Source organism: Rhamphochromis longiceps, linkage group LG1 (assembly GCF_057381845.1).
Source record: "Rhamphochromis longiceps isolate RC_006_pf linkage group LG1, R_longiceps_female_GT1.1, whole genome shotgun sequence".
NCBI classification, from domain to species: Eukaryota; Metazoa; Chordata; class Actinopteri; order Cichliformes; family Cichlidae; genus Rhamphochromis; species Rhamphochromis longiceps.
The window spans coordinates 22,153,042-22,171,519 of record NC_140557.1 but is presented as its reverse complement, the minus strand read 5'-3'; the positions used below and the strand labels follow the sequence as shown (position 1 = coordinate 22,171,519).

The window sequence follows — 18,478 nt, the reverse complement described above, 5'->3', positions numbered from 1 at the left end:
CAGAGGAGGGGCTCAAAGATTAATGTGTTTGTTGGTGTCGTTGCATGAGGCAGGGGAGCTGTTAGTATTGTGTGGGGACTCTACCTGAGTGTCTGCTCAGACTGCATGTGATAGGCCTGTTTAGAAAGAAAAGAGGCAGAGGTCAGCGCAGACAGTGCATCTTTGGCAGAGATTGAACGTGCACCCTGGGAGTAAAACAAATGCTTTTTTCTGAATGGTGGCAACATGCCTGCTTTTAGTGTCATCCAGGCAAACCTGGGAGGGGGGGAGATTATTTGTATCATGCAGAGTCAAAGTGTCCATCTCCTAGTTGAGTCTTTAGAGAGGAAGACAGCCCTTTGCTAATGCCCTGTGTATTCACTGAGGAAGTAGGTCATTCAACAATGGAGCCAGCAGCAGTCGGCACTCTCCCCTTGCATAATACATTAAGTGTAATGTGCAGCAACTATTCAGAGACCCCCCGAAAGCTGTTATTTTATTCTGTAAATGCACATGGACATGACATTTAATATTGTCACGGAGCGCTGAATGACAGGGTTTCATTGTGCGACAAGTACAACATGATGCCAAGTTTAATCTGAGCACAAAGAAACATGACAAACGGGAAAACACGGTGTGTTCTCCAAAGCATGAACTCTGAATAAATGATGGGCGCTGAGCTCAGGGCGCTGTAGACTGGAAGGCAGGATGTAAGGAGAAGATTACAGAGGAAAATCTGAGCACTGCAAAGAGGGCCACGGCCCCATTGTGTGCTCGGGATCACAAAGTATCCTTCTGTAAATCTATTTAGAGCACCCCTGGCCCTCACTGTCTCGCTGCCTCCTGTCATCCATTATAACAGCTACAGAATAGAGAGATGAGGAAAAAGCTGCATCTAGCTCATGTCAAAAGAGCAGCTTTTCAAAACAAACTGCATTTATCAAAGACACTTTTTTTTTCTTTTCAAATTTTCAGATTTGTGATGGAGTTTGTTTTTTTTTTTTCAGCTGTTTTGTCACTGTAAAAAGGTGTATATGTGCTGGTTTGTTCACCTGACTCTTTGTATATCTCTGTAGGAAAGAGCACACTTTGACAGCATTGGGCACCACCTTGGCAAGCTGGGTGAGGATGGAAAGCTTGGCCACAGAGTTATTGACCTCACCAGGCCAGAAGATCTAGATGGTAAGGCCATTATTGGGTCTCTTGTTTTGTTTTGTTTTATTTCATTGTTTTTCTGCCTTTTCCCTTTAATTATTATTACATGCTTTTAAATTCAGTCCTTACATCGGCATAATTTGTAACATTTTACTCAACTTTCTAAACTATCCGGGGGGGGGGGAATATTAAGAGCAATGGGTGGATTGTCTACACACTCAAAACTGAGTCTACCTTTTAAAAGAAAAGGGAGTTTTGATGTGTAATAAAGGCCTACTGCTCAGTACTGCATGCAGAGCGGTTGGGACAGTTGTGTGCAAGAGAGAAGTGGTGAATGCCGTTTGAAATGAGCCATCGCTCTGAGGTTTTCACAGGTAGGTGAGCGAAGAACAAGGGTGCCTGAGGACAAAGCTGGCTTTTTTCCAAGCTTGACTCCTGTTGCTGTTGTTGCTTGTCTGAGGTCCTGGGCGCATGTGTGTAAATTCTGATTACACCAGTGTGACAAATCGTCATCTGCTTTTGTGGAGCTGGCTCCTACACAGGAGCAAAGAGTTCCTCAGTGCAACTAATATTTGTCTGACATAAATATTTGTGGCAGTTTCCATGGGACTTCAGAGCCAGAGCAGAAAATAAAATGGTTCTGACTCATCTTTCAGAAAGTCTCGGGGCAGAGGGATAGATATTTCTCAGGACAATGTAACACATCGGCATTTTCCAATGAAGTTTTAGGCACGTTTCAGTTCAGTTTTAGAACTAAATGGTCTTGCTCAGTTGGTTCACATAGACTTTTTTTTAAAAAAAATCTTGCTATAAAAATATTTGTTTACCAACTTCAAAGCACATTTAGTTTCACATCACACCCAATTCTGAAGATGAGAATTAGAGGTGCATTTAGTGGATTCATTTACATGTTTCCCATGTAAGCCACAGCAGAAGATCCCATCCCACCCGTCTGACTCCTTGGACAGATGTGTTTTGAGTGCTCATTCTCCCAGTGGTAACCCTCCCTCTGTGGCTACTGTGGAGTCAGGACTGAAACAGAGTGCGCACCAGGGAAGTTCTGTCCTTTTAAGTCCTGTTTAGAGCCGAGGGAAAGGCTAGCACCAGACACCGCACATCAGTTTTCCCAGTGGGTTATGGATTAGGAGCAAGCAAAGGTCAGAGGAGAGAAGAGGTCCTCTTCCCAAGGTGGGGGGGTGGCTGGGAGACAGGGCAATGGACATAACTCAAAACACAGTTAGCATTTCTTCTATTACACCACATACATACATACATATATATATATATATATATATATATATATATATATATATATATATATATACATATATATATATATATATATATATATATATATATATATATATATATATATATATATATATATATATATATATATATCGGTCTGTGTCTTTAGGCTTTACCAACAGGAAGGCACGGAGATGAATGATGTGAAGCAGGATTTTGAGATGTGAACCACAAAGTATTTACTCTTCTGAGAACATGCTTACATCTGAAATCTTGTGAGGATTTTCTCTTCCTTGAACCAAAGAAAGCTCGGCTCCCTGGCATACCATAACATAAAGAAATATACAGTGCACGAAAATATTTATATTCTGTTTAATAGCATAAATATGAAAGCATAGAAAACATTAGCCTTCTAGATTATGTAAGGTCAAAGGTCATCCAGGTGCCAAGTATTTTTTTCAATGTGAATAAGATCTGCTGAATTGAAACTTGTTCTAAAAAATTACCATAAAAAACCACAAATGTTTCTATGACAAAAAGGCAGTTTTATCCAAAAAATGTAGCATCAGTAACTAGTTTTGGAACAACCTATAAAAATAGGAGGCAAATGAATTTGGAAACATTTTAGCCCCCTCCCCCGAGTAGATCAGAACACACTGCACATACTTTTGGTGTTTCCTGAAAGGGAAAATTACTGGGTGCACCACCTCACCCATACATAGGGTGTGAAAGCCCATTGGTGTGTAGCAGCTTTCCATCCAGAACAGAGTAACCGCATTGAGCAGGCACAGTGACTTCTGTTATCGCGGCAGTTCACAGAAAGCTTTAGGTTCTTTAAGCTAATATTTGCAAAGCAGGCAGAAACCCAACTCCGAACAACCAAAAGTGTGTGTGTGTGTGTGTGTGTGTGTGTGTGTGTGTGTGTGTGTGTGTGTGTGTGTGTGTGTGTGTGTGTGTGTGTGTGTGTGGGAATGGTTAAAAAATAGGAATAGATCGGATTTTCATCATTTAACAAAGTCACAAGCCACACACATGATCCCTTGGCAAATTCATTAGGTCTTTACCAAATACCACAAAAGCCTGAGCCCTGAGGCCCTTCGTTCATTCACATATGGCAGTATGGAGCTGCCATATGAGGTTGTGTGTTTGTCTAAAACGCCCCCATCACTCAGGGTCTACAAAGAACAAAGGAGTTGTTGAGAGATGTGTGCAGGCAGGAAACAGAATTAATCTAAAAGCCCAATGAGATAATATCAAACAAAGACTGAAGAACAAAAGAGAAGCTTCAGCTGAGAAGTGTCCTTGTGGAATAGGATAAGAAAAACAGTAGTCTTGCACTTTTGCTACAGATCACTGACAATGAGTTTCTTTACATCGGTAGCTCAGAGCTGTTGTGAAGTGTTATATGGGCTGATTGTTTGAAGATGTTTGTTTTTCTTCTGCTGTGAGTCTGTGGGAATCAAGCTCTGGCTTTTATTGCCAGGGAGTTTTTCTGGAAGAAAGCTTAGATGAGAAGCCTTTGACATAATAACGTGTCAAGTCACAAAAACAGTAGGTGCACAGGTCAAAACAATCAATAAGAAAGTTCTGTTTTGAAGCTGGCAAATTGAAATTTAGAGCAAACGAACAAACGTGTGTATTTCTCTGTGAGTGTCAGAGGCCGAGAAGTTGTGAAAGATTAAACTAAATGCATAAGACAGCTGGCTCTGCAGGCAAAAGTAAAAGCATGTTGAAACAAGCTGCCTGTTTGTTCCCAAGTTCCCACGTGTGTGCATGCATTCACACACTATCACACACACACACACATATACACACAGAGGGTATGGAAACCCAAACGATCCCAACTGGGTACTAAAAATAAGACAATTGAGATGTTTTAATGTGGTTTACATCACTTGTGATTTTCACCGGTTTAATTAGCATGCCACGAACTCAGACTGGACCAGAGCCACTGAGCGCCGCATCCTGTCCGTCCACACACATTAATCTCGCCTGATCCTGCTCTGAGGGAGAGGCTCTATTGTCAGTAGTAAATGCCTTCACTCAGAGGTGTTAGATTTGATCCCAACAGGGAGGGCTTGGCAGGTTTGCGTGATTGTTGCCTGCTCACTGAGGCTCATCCTTTTTGAGCGGATTCCTGGGTGACATTATGTGTCTGCCCATAGAACAAAGATGAGTAAGGAGGAGGAGAGGGGGCAGCTGGGGCAGCGCTACCCTCTGGCTTGCTATATGGTCGAGTCTGAGCCTGCAGCTCACAGGTGTGACAGGCTGTGGGGCCTCACTACATTCTCTCTCCATTTCGCCCCCTTTCTTTTTTTGTTTCCTTCTTCCTCGTTATTCACTTTCCCTTTTCGTTCTTTATTCCACCGTGTGCGCACACACATAGACACACACACAATCATTCTTTCACACTGTAATTCATGCTGCTCATCTGCAGTGTTTCCAGGAGAGACAAATTAAAAGGGGATTCTCATATCGCTCTGTCACACTTGAGCTGCGGGCCTCATGAATCACAATAAATTCTATTAAGCAGCACTCCCTCTGTTTCGCTCCCTCCCCAGCTACCACCCAGGGGGCCTGGCCCTGTCACCGCTAAACATCTGTGTTTATTTACACAATCACACACCTAACTAACTGATTCCTAAATGTCCTGCCCCTCCTGGAAAACAATAGTTATTGCTCATTTGCAAAATGTCAGAGCAGCGTTGCGATTTTCTGCAAAAATATGGAAACAACCTGGCAGTAAATTGCATGTTATAGTTGCAAGCAATTTGCTGTGTGAATATACAGGATGTCCCCGATTAAGTCATATATATTACAGGGGTTGAATAAGGAAGCAGTTCTGTACTTCAAGGTGCTTTCAGACAGATCACAGACCTCGCTGCTATTTCAGGTTAAAGGTCTTTCGCAAAGTTGGGCTGTTCGTTTCTCCGAGGCAGCTTCCATCACTTTCAGTATTTTACATATCCAAGCCACACAGCGTCTGCCTCGGAACAACTTACGAGGTGCATCACTCCTGTTGTTCAAGTCTGCAGTTTTCTGCAGCATCTGACAGAGCAGAAAGCGATGCTTTTCTGCGTGCAGTCATGTGCAGCAAAAGACCATGCCTCATCTGGATTCCCTCCAATGAACCTAGTCACGTGGCTGGTTTCCTGGCTAACTATGGATGTGGCACTAGGTGATGGCAGGCAGTTGTTTTGTCCCCCCCCCCCCCCCCCCCCCCCCCGTCTTCGCTCTACATAAGAAGATCACCTCTGCCCATATACATGCGCACCAGTATATAAATTGCTGAATCAGTGTCAGTGATAGAGTAATGGCACGGCAGGCATCGTAAATTACGGCAAGCGATCCCAGGGCGCAGACACTGGCTGTCGTGTCTGAGTGAGCGCTGCGCTCCTGAGCTAATGAATACCTTCATCTGGCCCCGGCAGTCAGCAGATTGCCCCGCGTTGATGGATACTGTCAGCCCTCCGCCACACCACATTTCATTGCACAATAAACATGGTTGTCAAAACCAAACAAAGTGAAATCAATTCATCCTGTACAGTGAGTGCATGCTAAATGAAATTAACGTACTGTGGGGTTCGGTGGCAGCAAAGGTAGTGTATTATTTTTGAATTCATGATGGCTTTCGGGCCAACAGCATTTGAGGGAGCTCAGCAAACAGAGTAAAACGCGGTGCTTGCAGAGGTAGAGAAAGTATTTCGAAAAGTAACAAAAATCTCTAATTTGGTGCATATTTTACAAGACTGTGAAATTAAAAGAACACAGGCGTCTAGATAGCAATGATGAGGAAACGCATTTATATATGGTTAAAAGGACATTTTGGCAACTGAAAATGAATCTAAAGTTATAGATAACTATGCATTTATTACCTTTCTCTGCATATGTAATGTTTAGTCTGTCTATTTAAGACAAATAGAGAGACCAGCAAACACCTGCAATTATATGAGTTTGACTCATAAGTAAATACACCTTTTTATTGGCTTTCCAGGTAAAGGAAGGGATCATAAATGTGGCTCTTTGGCTGTTAAACATGAGCTGCTGAAAAGTCAATTCATCTGCTTTTGCACTGTGAGAAACAGGCTTTTCTACTAGGTAGGTTAGACCTCAAGAATTCTTACCCTGTAAACAAAAACAAAGTTCCAGCACACCTTTATCTCTATTGTACTGCAAGTATGATGCCTTTTTAAAAAGACTTGTCTCATATAATAATTCTGAAAACAGGACATGTTCTTTTGAAGCGAAGACACTTCAACTCTTGAGGCTGAAAATGCTGCAGTAATACCTTCAGTGATTAGAGCAGGGCGAGGCTTCTGTGGATTTGGAATTAATGTCTCTGCACAGCCCTCCATTACTCATTAAGAGTTTGATTTTGTTTATCAACTGAAATAATAATAGAAATCAGACCCCAGGTAACGTGTGCCAAGGCTGCTAGTGGAATGGTCTAATGAGAAGGCTTCACATGTGGATGATGAAATATGCATGAGTCATCCCAAGCTTTCTTTTCCAGATTTGAGATCATTAAAGATGTATCGTAGCATATGGAAGGCTTTTTTTGTCTTATTTTTCAAGCCTTGTTTATCAACATATTTTTGTTTGTTTAAATATTCATACTGCTTTTATTTAATTCTTTCACATCTTACATATAAAAGGAAGCAAATGCGCATGCAAACAGAAATCATTATCAGTCTGATGTACAGTTTAATACTGAGAGAAACTCTCTTATGCTGATTGTGAATGCCCTGATTGAGAAACAGCACTTTGCAGAATCGGCACACTCTCCCAGCTAATGTGTGCTTGGTTTGTTTGTTTGTGTGCGTGCTTGAAGGAAAGAGGAAGAAAGTGAGAAACAAGGGGAGAAAGAAGTGTAAACCGAAGGGGTTTTTTGTGCATATATATGTAAAATGGAGTTTGGCTTTTATAAAGATTTGCAAGAGTTTGTGTTTCCTCGCTTTTTCTTTCTTTTTTTTTTTTTAAAGTCAGGCTCAAATCTTATATTTATGTTGGCTGTGAGTCTGAAATATATGTGCACAAGTAGAAAAGCTGGACTTGTGGACAGAGAACTGAATTATTCTTGAAGTCAAAGGGCTCCTCCTTGTTCTCTCTGTACTGCTTTTGGATAGACCCGATTTAAAGAGATCAGGTCCACCTTAAACGCCATATTCAACCCTGTAGACTCTGTTGAACAGTGTTTGCATCTCTGCACTCATTTGAAATAATTGTCATGATGGAGATAGCAGATGAAGGAGAGTTTAAACATGGCTTGTCACTTAATGTCTCGCCACGCTCTCTCTTCTTGTTCCTGCCCTTGTTTTTTCCGGGGTCCAAGGAAGTCAATGGCTCTGCAGATAAACCCCAACCCTATTATTGTTGGCCAACAGGAGGCGCTGGACCTACCGAGGCGCGAGTCTTCAGGGAATCTCGGGGAAGAAACAACAACGAGCCCCACATTAAAAGGCCAATGAATGCATTCATGGTGTGGGCCAAGGATGAGCGGCGCAAGATCCTCCAGGCTTTCCCCGACATGCACAATTCCAACATAAGCAAGATTCTGGGTAAGACTCTTTAAAAACATACAGCTGTGAGCACTTGACTTCTTTGCTTTATACAAAACTGATAATGATGCACCATTTATAGTTTAGTTTTGGTTTAGTTTTATAGTTTTGCTAGAACCACAGCTTGTTTCATAGCTTTTGACATGCTCAAGAGCACTGTAGTCAATCTGAGTTTTTCAATTACTAATGGTGTTTCTCCAACACTGACTTACCAGGCTTTTTTTTCAGTTTTGCTCATTCTCATGGGTTTATTGCACTCGGAAAAGCATATATCTTAGAAAGTGTCTGGCGTCTAAAAAAGAGAGTATGCACGTTATCTCGTAGACCACTGTGCATCAGTTCGCCTCAGCATACAGATGGATTTATAGCCCATCACTAGCATAAGTGTTTGTCATGAAAAATGACAGAGACTAAATGGGTCTTGTCCCCTCAACACTGGAGTCCATACATCAGAGCTGTTAAAAGTGCTGTCATCCATGCCAGTGTAGGGCACTTCACCGAGCTGCAGTATTTACTACTCCAGCTTGTTGTTCCTTACTGTTTGACAGTAAGGAAAAAGCCTGCCTCTGGTTTCAGATAATGTGCACATGCAGAGCTATCAAGAGATTGTTGTGCAGCAGACAGTAAATCTATGCATGCGATTTTTCTAGAAAACGTCCACCCTTATTAGGGGTAACTCTGTATTAAATTAAATCTTGATGCAATGTAGTAAAAAGTAAAGGACTATGAATTTCACATTGCATTATTGGTTATTTTATATAAGTGCAAGGTCACCACCTCTCTGCTTATTTTGTTCAATTAGTGGTTATGTTTAAGAGCAATGGATTCCTGCAGTTTCCTACTATCACAAACAGTTTTTCTGGTTACTGAAAATCTGAATGTACTGTGCTGTGTAGGTTCCCGGTGGAAGTCCATGTCTAACCAGGACAAACAGCCCTACTATGAAGAGCAGGCTCGTCTAAGTAAGCTTCATCTAGAGAAGTACCCAAACTACAAGTACAAACCACGGCCTAAGAGGACCTGCATTATTGACGGAAAAAAACTCCGCATCGGAGAGTACAAACAGATGATGCGTTCACGGCGACAAGAGATGAGGCAGTTCTTTACTGTGGGGTAAGTACACAGTTGTGATTAGCCCAGCCTTGCCATACGTAATACACAAGAAAATGCAGAAAACATGTGCATGCAATGCAAAGCAGTGTTTGCAAAAGTGAACGCTGAGTTAACCACTGTTGCTAACTCAGCAGCTTAATTCAGAGGGTTACTAATAATTTAAGACAATAGTAATCTCCTGATGGAGCACCAAATACAGACATTATTACATATATAAGCTCTACGTGTATATTTACGTAAGCGTGGACAGCAGCAGTCTAAGGCTTAACACTTTAATTTACTGTTTGTGGTTATCAGGAGAGTCCTTCTCCAGGTGTTCCCATGTCAGTCATAAGATTCAGTGGCTGGAGTATCAATTATCCAGCGCAAAAGCAGCAAAGAGCAGCAGGAGCAACGTATTGGTTTTATGTCACCAATAAACTGGGTAGTGTTTCTGAGCGGCTCAAAACGGGAGTTGTCAGGAGTACCTCTCTTTTTCCAAATCATTTTCACAGAGCTGCTGGCTTACAGCAGATTGCTGTGGGAAACCCGTAATCCAGCCATCTCAGTTTAAGTGCTGTAAGAAAAAAAATCACGCACTTTAGAGACATGTAGCCACCAACCTAAGCAGCAATCGCACTATGAGCACCACTGAGCGCTTTTTCCGTGTGCTCTTTTTCCGATTATGCTGATCACTTTTTAATCAAGTGCGTCGTGAAAACTGATTGCATTTAATATAAATGTATGTGTTTCTTATACATATAGGCAGCCACCGCAGATTCCCATCACCACAAGCGCCAGCATGGTCTACCCTGGGGCCATCACCATGGCGACCACCACACCCTCACCTCAGATGACATCGGAGTGCTCAAGTGCCTCAGCGAGTCCTGAGCCATCCATTCCCGTCATTCAGAGCACCTACAACATGAAGCTAGAGCCCACTGGCATGGTGAACAACAGCGAGCCGGTCAATGGCGAGGATGAAATGGACATGTACGAAGATTTTGAGGACGAGCCCAAATCAGACTATAGCAGTGAAAATGACACACAAGAGCCAGTCAGTGCCAACTGAGACCTTTTAACCGAAGAGGCCAGTGCAGAAACAGTACTCATACAGGAGGATGCCCAGAGGGCTGGTCTGATCTGAGGGAGGGAAAGAACAAAAGAAAACAAAAACTACACCACAAAAGGTTTGAACATGTTTAAAAAAATAATGATTTATCATATCGAAGCCAGCATGCAGCTGTGGCTTCATCTGAATCAAAAGCTATTTGGTCTTAAGTGTTTCTTTAAGTGTGTGAAGCAGTTTGGTTGTGGTAATTTATATATATATATACATATATATATATTTTTTATCTCATTGTTTATTTTTTGTTAAGATCATGGACATATAGACAATTAGGTTATTGCCTAAAACAAAAGACAACTTGAAATTACAACCTTTGATATGAACCTAGGTAATTCTTACTGTCATTTACCTTCTTTTCCTCTTCAATTAGATGATTTTGCTACATTACCTAACTGTTCAAGATGGGAATAATATTCTCACTCAGGTATAGCGTGCCAGCCAACAGCTTGTGAATGTTTTTAATCAAGAGATAAATATGAACAAAATATCTCAAAATGATAAGGAGTGATTCCAACGTAGTACAGAGGCTAATTACACATTATTATTATTACTATCAGTAATATTATTATTATTATTGTGTTTTTCTTTTTGTTATTACAAAACAACCTAATTTAGTGCGCAAGTGCCAAACATTTCAAGTTGTTTCAAGTCTTTGAGTCTTAGACAATCTCTTCATCTCTTAATGCAGCTTCATCATCCAGTCTTTCTTTAATTTACCCAAACAGAATAAACAAATTAAACTCAGGAACTTGGAAGCAGCAAGCTCTGCAGGAGGTTACAATATGTTACATCTGTGGACGGTAGCTTGTGATGCTAGCTGTTCTTTGGGGAGGCCAATGCAGTGATCATCAATGAAGCCAGCCCTTTCATTTCCTCATCCCTGTCCACACAGAGCACCGTGGCATCCTTCACTTATTTCCAGCTCTGCAGTCCACTCTGACTCACCAAGATCTTAATCAGAGTGATTGTAATCAGGCCAGAATGCTAAAGGGCCAAAGGCCTCCAATCTGTGGGATTGGAACAGTAGCGAAAGGCAGCTTTGGTGGCATTACAATCTTAAATTGATGTTGTACAATGTGTAGCTACAGTGCGCTCTGTTAAACACTTTAGCCCCATTTGGATGGCAAGTTTAAAGTCTTAGGTCTTAAAACGTAATTTTTTTTCTGATCTTAATTCTTTTTAGACATTGTAAATCTTAAACTGACACTAAGAAGTCTTAAAGGAGAGCACGGTCATCGGGTTGATGCAATGAGTTGATTACTGAAGTAGTCTTGAAAAGAAATGACAGTTTGCAAGGACATAGAGAAAAGACTCATATACAAAGGATAAAATACACAATTTTTTAATTAGTGCACTTATAAACCTTCTATCACCTATGAGGCTTTTGAAACATTTACAATAATCTGATCAGCTTTATACTGCTCTCATTGTTTGCACTTCAAAAAATACAGACTAAATGCAAGAATCAGAAAAGAGGCAACTCAGTCTTAATGTAAGTTTCAAACCTGACAAGTCCTGACCTTCCAGCGACGGCAGATAGATAAAGCTCATCTAGCGGTCAAGGCCTTGATGTTGAGACTCAGATCCTCTTTACAGGGCAGAAGGTCTAAGTGGCTCTCCTCCCTGCCATGCCCTGCTCTGACCCCAGCCTGTGGCAACCTCAGCACCCAGGGGGCGCCATCTGGCTCAGAGAAGGAGAAAACACCAGGGAAGGATGGGAAACAATAAAAATGGTGTGTGTGTCGCTCATTGTGCTCTCCATCAAAGTGCTGGAAATAAGGCCTCAACAGGGCTCCCACCCTGGCCCAATCACCAGGCACTGGCGAGCAGATGGAACAAGTACATCAAGCTGTGGGGGATTATTAAAATGACTGACGACTGGGTATCATCTGAAATACAGCATTATTAATGCATGAGTCCAGCTATTCCCCTCCCATGCCCTTGAACCTGTCCATTTCAGAGAGCGTGCAGAGCTTTTTTGGAGGACATGAATATCTCGTCACGAGCTTTAACTGGTCAAGACGCTCACTGCTGGTCACTGCATTTTTCTCCTAGCTCAAATTGGTACAGACGGTTCTTTAATGCTCTCTTATCTTCTGTACTCTTATTGTTATTACCCATCAGATGCTGGCTTATATCATTTAAACTTTTGGACATATTTATATTAATTCATGTTTTCCCCTTTTTATTACCTCATAGATAATTCAGATTTTATTATTTTCCATTGCATCTTTTCTATATTGTTCTCATTTTGAGGAACACGTCATGAAGATGCTCTCCTACAAACAAACCCAAGTGGATTTCCCTCCAAGTCAACCTGTTTGGTATTTCTAAACTGTTTGCTCCTGTTTGCTGGCGGTTAGATGTATTTGTATGCGATTGTAAATATTTTCATGACTATGCCACACTACTTTAGTGGGCTGGTAGTTAAAAAGGACTCTTCATGGAACTGAAACTTGACTGAGCTTAAATAGCAAAAAAAAAAAAAAAGGACAAAAAAAAAGAACAAAAAAGAAAGAAAATAATGACAACGAGAACTCACAAAGAGACAATGTTTCATAAGTGTTATAAGCACTGGATATAAATTGTATTTTTATCTATTCTGATTAATGTGAAGCTGTTTTGAGGAAAAACAACACGAATGAACAAAATTCCCCAGTTGGACTCACGTGGGTTTGCTCTCACAGTTACCAGATTTGAGTCTTTTTTTTTTCTTCTTTTTTTTGTCTGCTTGTTTTGTTTATTTATGCAAAGACACATGTGATGAATGGAAACTTTGTTTAATCTTCAGGGCTGCCTAGAGGAGAGACTCAGCACAAGAAAAGTGAGCAGGAAATTCAACAGCAGGCTCAGTGAGCCATGAAAAACCAGACTTCAGTGCATTGTATATTGCACGACATATTTATTGTTTGCCACTGCTGGCTCTAAAATTTTGAGTTAAAGACATCATGGACAATCAGATGAATAAAAAAAAAAAGAACAAACAATTTAATGAATTGGAGCTAAACATAGTTTTCAGTTAATTCTCCATCTCATTAAGATTTAATTGTAAATACAACATAGGAAATATATTTTTGTTCATTAGTGAAGTATAAGTTATGTATTTGGCTGTTTTATTTTTTTTTTGTAGTATGTGGTTTCATGTTTTTAAAACCTGACAAGTCACTGTACCTCATGTAGATGCTTATTTTTTTCCTCCTTATTAGAAGAGAGCAGCACTGGTCCTGAAACAAAAAGACGAACCTCACTCGCTTATGTTTTCATGATGCTCCCCAGACAATTTGAATAATCAACGAAAGCTAAACTTGGTAACGAGTATGGTACTTATTCAGACAACAAGCACTTAAAAGAATTATTAAATCGTGTGTTTCCAATCATCATAGAACTTAAACGGTATGCTGTATAATGCTCACTTGTGCTTTGTGTTTAGAATAGCACTCATATTATGTGGCACTTTTTTTAATGAGTGCAAAATCTGAAAAAAAAAAGAGTCTGCATGCATTTGGCTTGCATTGACATTAATGTAACAAACAAATGTTTTTATGAATGACTGCTTCAAACACAAATGATTTTTTTATTGTTTTAAATGTGGGAGCGTGCAAGTATTTATTTCAATTTATTTCAATGTGGCAAAATTCACAGATTGTGCATTCTTCTCAGTTAATTCTCTACTTGCCATCTTTTTGTATGTTGCCAATTTTTAATGAACATGTCCATGACTATCCAGCCATCCCGAAAACGTAGCCCTCACAATTTGTTTCTTTTCTTCCAATTGCTAGACTCACAAATGGTTTCAACATTACTTACTGTAATTTGATTTTTTTTTTTTTCCGTCTGAAATTTGTGATGTGTATATGGTGGGAATGTTCTCTGTGTTAATTTAATCAGCACAATTCACTGACATGCTGGACTGACATGGTAGCTGCTGTTCAGAAGTGTAAACTTTTTTTGTTCAGGATGACATTTATAGCCGTCTTTGGTACTTTGCTTTTTAGCGTTGTTTCTCAAGCAACACTGTGTGGGGCTCTTCTATCACTGGAGCCACTGTTTTGAAATTGCTGGCAGCCTGATACAATTTTCCGCCTAGAAATCTCTTATCCCCCCCCTCCTCTGGCAGGTACCTAGGCCCATGGAAAGTATTGTTTTGGCTGTTATTAGAGAAATTAATTAAATAGTGTCTGTTGCTGCTTTAAAAAAGTTTATGTCGGAATATGTAAATAGTTTATCATAATATCTTGTACAGTCCAATGTAAAGTTTTTAATTCAACTTAAAAAAAAATGTTGCCATCACGTTTGTGTTCACATTGTTCTTTATACAGTACAAAAGGTCAATTATTTGCTAGGGATATTATTGCTAAAAAGAAAAAAAAAATTAAAATGTTACTTAGTTGTTTTTTTATTTTATATTTGTTTTGTTTTGCTTGGCTTCAAAGTGTACATCAGCAAGTCTTTGGTTTCCATGTGCAGTATTGACGTGAGGTAAACTTAAGGTGAATAATTTTACATTGGTGTGTGTGTGGAAAGCAATTTCTTTGGCTTTGGTAGTATTAATACACTATATCAAGTAAAAACAAACCGATGATGGACACACTGGGTGCATCTAGGCACCTTAAGAATGTGTATACTGTATATGATTAAATTGTCCCCACAGGATCAATTCAGACATATTGTAACACCATATTTCTGTAATATCTCTGTCCATTGTAACAATGCAGCAGTGGGCTCAATAACTGCCTGTTTTAGCTCATTTACCTCAAGAAGTTCCTCCTTTTCTGTAAAAGAGACAGAAATTGTGTTACAAAAAGCTCACATCACTCCATCTTTTGTACTGCTGTTGACACTTACAAATTAAAGAGACATTTTGTTTTAAGATTTGTGTAATCATTTGTATTGTCGAGGCGTTTGTTACATTCTTTAAGTCTGCAATGTAAGAAAACCGAGGGCTGGGGAACAGTTAGCTGATGTCGTTTTACACCGTTGGCATCATTGTGCTCCACAATGACAGCAGTATATGAATCTCTTTTTTGGGGGGGTAGAATCGCTGTCTTCAACTGATAAGTCAATTTTGATGCTCAAGTAATCAAACTGAAGACAATTATGGACATGAAATCAAACCAGCCTTGCTGTTTTGATGATACTTCTTCATTTATAACATTTTAAGAAAGTTTTGAGAGAGAATTCAACATTTTTGGTCTCTGCCTGATGGAAACAGATGGATGGATGTAATCATTTTATAATAACATTGTATACAACTGCACTGGATTAAGGATGTTGCCAGAGCTGATACTTACAGTACCTTTGGATACCAAAATTCTGAAAACTCCAAAGTACTCATTTCTTTCAGTAGAATGTAGGGTTATTAAATAATTGATACTTGGATGGAAACCTCCATCTTTACACACACTGCTGGACACAGAAAACCATGTGAACAGTAGCACAAAAAATCTTTGTGAAGCATCTTAAAGACATCCTGGTCTTTATGAAGAATTTCATGCACTCCCTATAGCCCCTGTTTTGACACTGACGTATTAAAGCATTATCATAAACATTAATCTGGCCAGTTAACGGTTAGCAATTATTAATATTACCCATCTGTTACGTTATTATTAAGGAAATGGGTAGCAGCTAATAATTACATGATAACATTAACGTAAGAGCTAGTCTGCAGCCATCATTAGTCCTGTGCCTCTGTAACAATATTAATTTAATCTGTTAATTTAACAGGATAACACAACCACTTGTGAATAAAAGTAGTTATGGTCCCAGATTAAAGCTTAGAAAGGTACAACAAGGTAGAAACATTTCAACCGAACTTACCAACTCGTTTTGGTCAGCAACAAAAATATGTGAATAGAAACATGACTGAAGACGATCGGTATGCGGACCTCTTTCATGGCAAAACCATGGCATATGTGTTTTTGGACCCCATCAATCCCTTTACCAATGGTCTCTGCATTCAAGTCTATCAACCTTGTTTACCTCAGTACCAGCATTTTCTGAACCAGGATTTGACTGACATTACAATTTTCCTTACTATTTCAACCTTAGAAGGGGGTGTGCCAAGAAGGCCAGTCTCTGTAATAGCACCCTGAGTTTGGTGGCTTTAAAGAAGAAGAAAAAGAAGACCGTATATAATCTTACTGGCATTATAAATTAAGACAATTCGAATATTCAAGAACAGAAGGCTACCGTTAGCACCTCTAATGTTAGCAACACTCCAGTTTATCAGCCTTAATTTAAATTTTCATTTGTTTGAGTAGCAAATTAAGTTGTTATAAACACATCAAAACCTCTTCTTTTGTACACCCTTGCTGGAATACTGGATGGCTTGTGCAGCCATAGCAGACACTGATACATCAGTGGGTTAAATGGACATGAAGTGCAGGTGGCTGTGGCAGACTGGCAGTTTTACTTGTTAAACCTCTTAAGACACAAATTTCAGGAGGCAAAAAGGGCAAACAGTGGTGAGCTCACCTTTATCAGCCAATCAAAAACCAAAACTATCCCTATGCAGTGACTTTTTTTTAACTAATCACAGTCAAAATCACAGCCTGTTCCTTCAGGAGAGACAGACCTTTGCTGGTGTATGTTGAAGGATAAACAGCAACACAGCTAACTGGTATCAGTTTAATAGAAAGAGAAATAAAGGGTATAATTGATAAGACACAACATACAGTTTGTTAGGTTCATCTCGAAAGAAGGATTTGTGCCTGGTTTGGTTTTAAGAACAATCTGTGAAAGTACACATTCAAAGGTTCCTTGACCTCATGAAAGGCATTCAGAGGGCTCGTAGCGTGAATGTGTGCGTGTGCGTGTGCCTATTGAGACAGGTGTTTGTGTGTGTGCCAGAGCCAGAGGTCATCGCGAGACTTGTAAGCCCAGGCTATGCCCATCACTCTTCACTGGATCTCTGCCATCTAATGCTCATTATCATCATAATAATCATGAGTTCTACACCCTGCTTCCTTCATCATGCACGGGGTAAAACACTGCAAATAAATTTGAAGTCAGTGTTATTACAAATCAGCATACACTTACTGTTCTAGCTCAGTGCTAGCCTATTCATCTACAGAAAAGGAAATCAGTTCAACAAAATATAACTGCCTGGACCTAAAGTCTTTTTTAACCATTCGGGAAAATTTGTTGTCCTAATCATTCACTTCATCTTTTACCACTCCTTCCCAAGAGCAAAGGAAAACTACAGTTAACGGCTGTGTCTGTAATAGATGCCTGTGTAAGCGCTCTCTAGCAGTAAATGGAAAAACTAGACATATACTTTGCACAGTAAATCTTGATAATTTCCCCAGCCTGCATGAAATCTAATAGCATAGACAAAGCTCTTTGCTTCGGGTATTTGTCTTTACATTACTGTTCATGTCGCGTGTGTTACGGTTTAACAGGAGTTTAATTTTTAGTTGTAACTGTAACACTCCGTTTTTATTTTTAAATCCTATGTGAATGAATTTTATCTACAAATAATTAAATAAGAGGTGTGAGGACTAACTGGCGGGCTGGTTGGCTGAGGTAAGTAAAACTGCTGTTTGTAAGTGGCCTTTCTGAATGAACTGTCACTGTGGTACAAAGATGTGTATGTGTGAACAGCGCACAATAATTAATACCGCAATTCTGTCGTGTAGCGGCGGGGCGGCTATTTCACAACTCTGATGACTAAACACCGGAGGGAAGGAAAGCAGTGAGGGGCGCTTGGAACAATATTTTACTCATTTGGATCTGCTCAATGCTACAGCCGCTGCACCCAGTGAATCTGTCAGACAGCACCATTTCCCCAAGAACAGCTGCTATTTATCTGATTTTCTCATTAGATTTGACTCATGACTTCTTTGTACTGGCTTTGGCAGACGTACTGCATGCCTAGGTATGGCTCTTTTAGTGAAGGCTGAACTCCCTGATGTTACTGTATGTAAAAATATGTAACACAAAGCTTCTCTTTTCCTGGTATTCAAGCTTCGGTTTAAGTTATCGTAAACACTGTTTTATTCCTATTTGTTTCTGTGGTTCTCAGACAGATGTTTAGCATTTTTTTTGCTTCTTATTTCAATCCAATTCAAGTGCAGGTGAAAAAAAAGAGGGGGGGGGGGGGAAAGAAGCTGATATTGATCTCAAGAGTCATCAAACATGCATATGAGAACAGTATGTAAGAACAGTCCACACCCTTAGCAATGTTTTAATCCTTGGAGGTGAAGGACTTAGGAAATCTTGCTAATTTCACAGATGGTTTAAAATAGATTAGTGTAGAGTAGCAGCTCGCAGAGAAGGGCTGACCCACCAGGCTCCCTGTGCAGCTGCCAAAACCCTG

At 40.0% G+C, this 18,478-nt stretch overlaps 1 protein-coding gene across 9 annotated transcripts in view; it reads left to right on the top strand.

The window, feature by feature from the left end:
• Positions 1-15,031, top strand: part of sox6 (SRY-box transcription factor 6) — a 135,928-nt gene extending 120,897 nt beyond the window's left edge. For 8 of the 9 annotated variants that reach the window (XM_085402518.1, XM_085402559.1, XM_085402549.1 and 5 more), the window contains 4 exons: positions 1,056-1,161; positions 7,767-7,940; positions 8,837-9,053; positions 9,798-12,686. In XM_085402518.1, coding sequence (XP_085258644.1) covers positions 1,056-1,161; positions 7,767-7,940; positions 8,837-9,053; positions 9,798-10,104 — 804 coding nt within the window. In that variant the 3' untranslated portion in view covers positions 10,105-12,686. Of the gene's footprint in view, positions 1-1,055; positions 1,162-7,766; positions 7,941-8,836; positions 9,054-9,797; positions 12,687-12,952 lie in introns of those variants that run through there. The other variant, XR_014910663.1, reaches the window with a different exon arrangement.
• Positions 15,032-18,478: the final 3,447 nt, after the last annotated feature.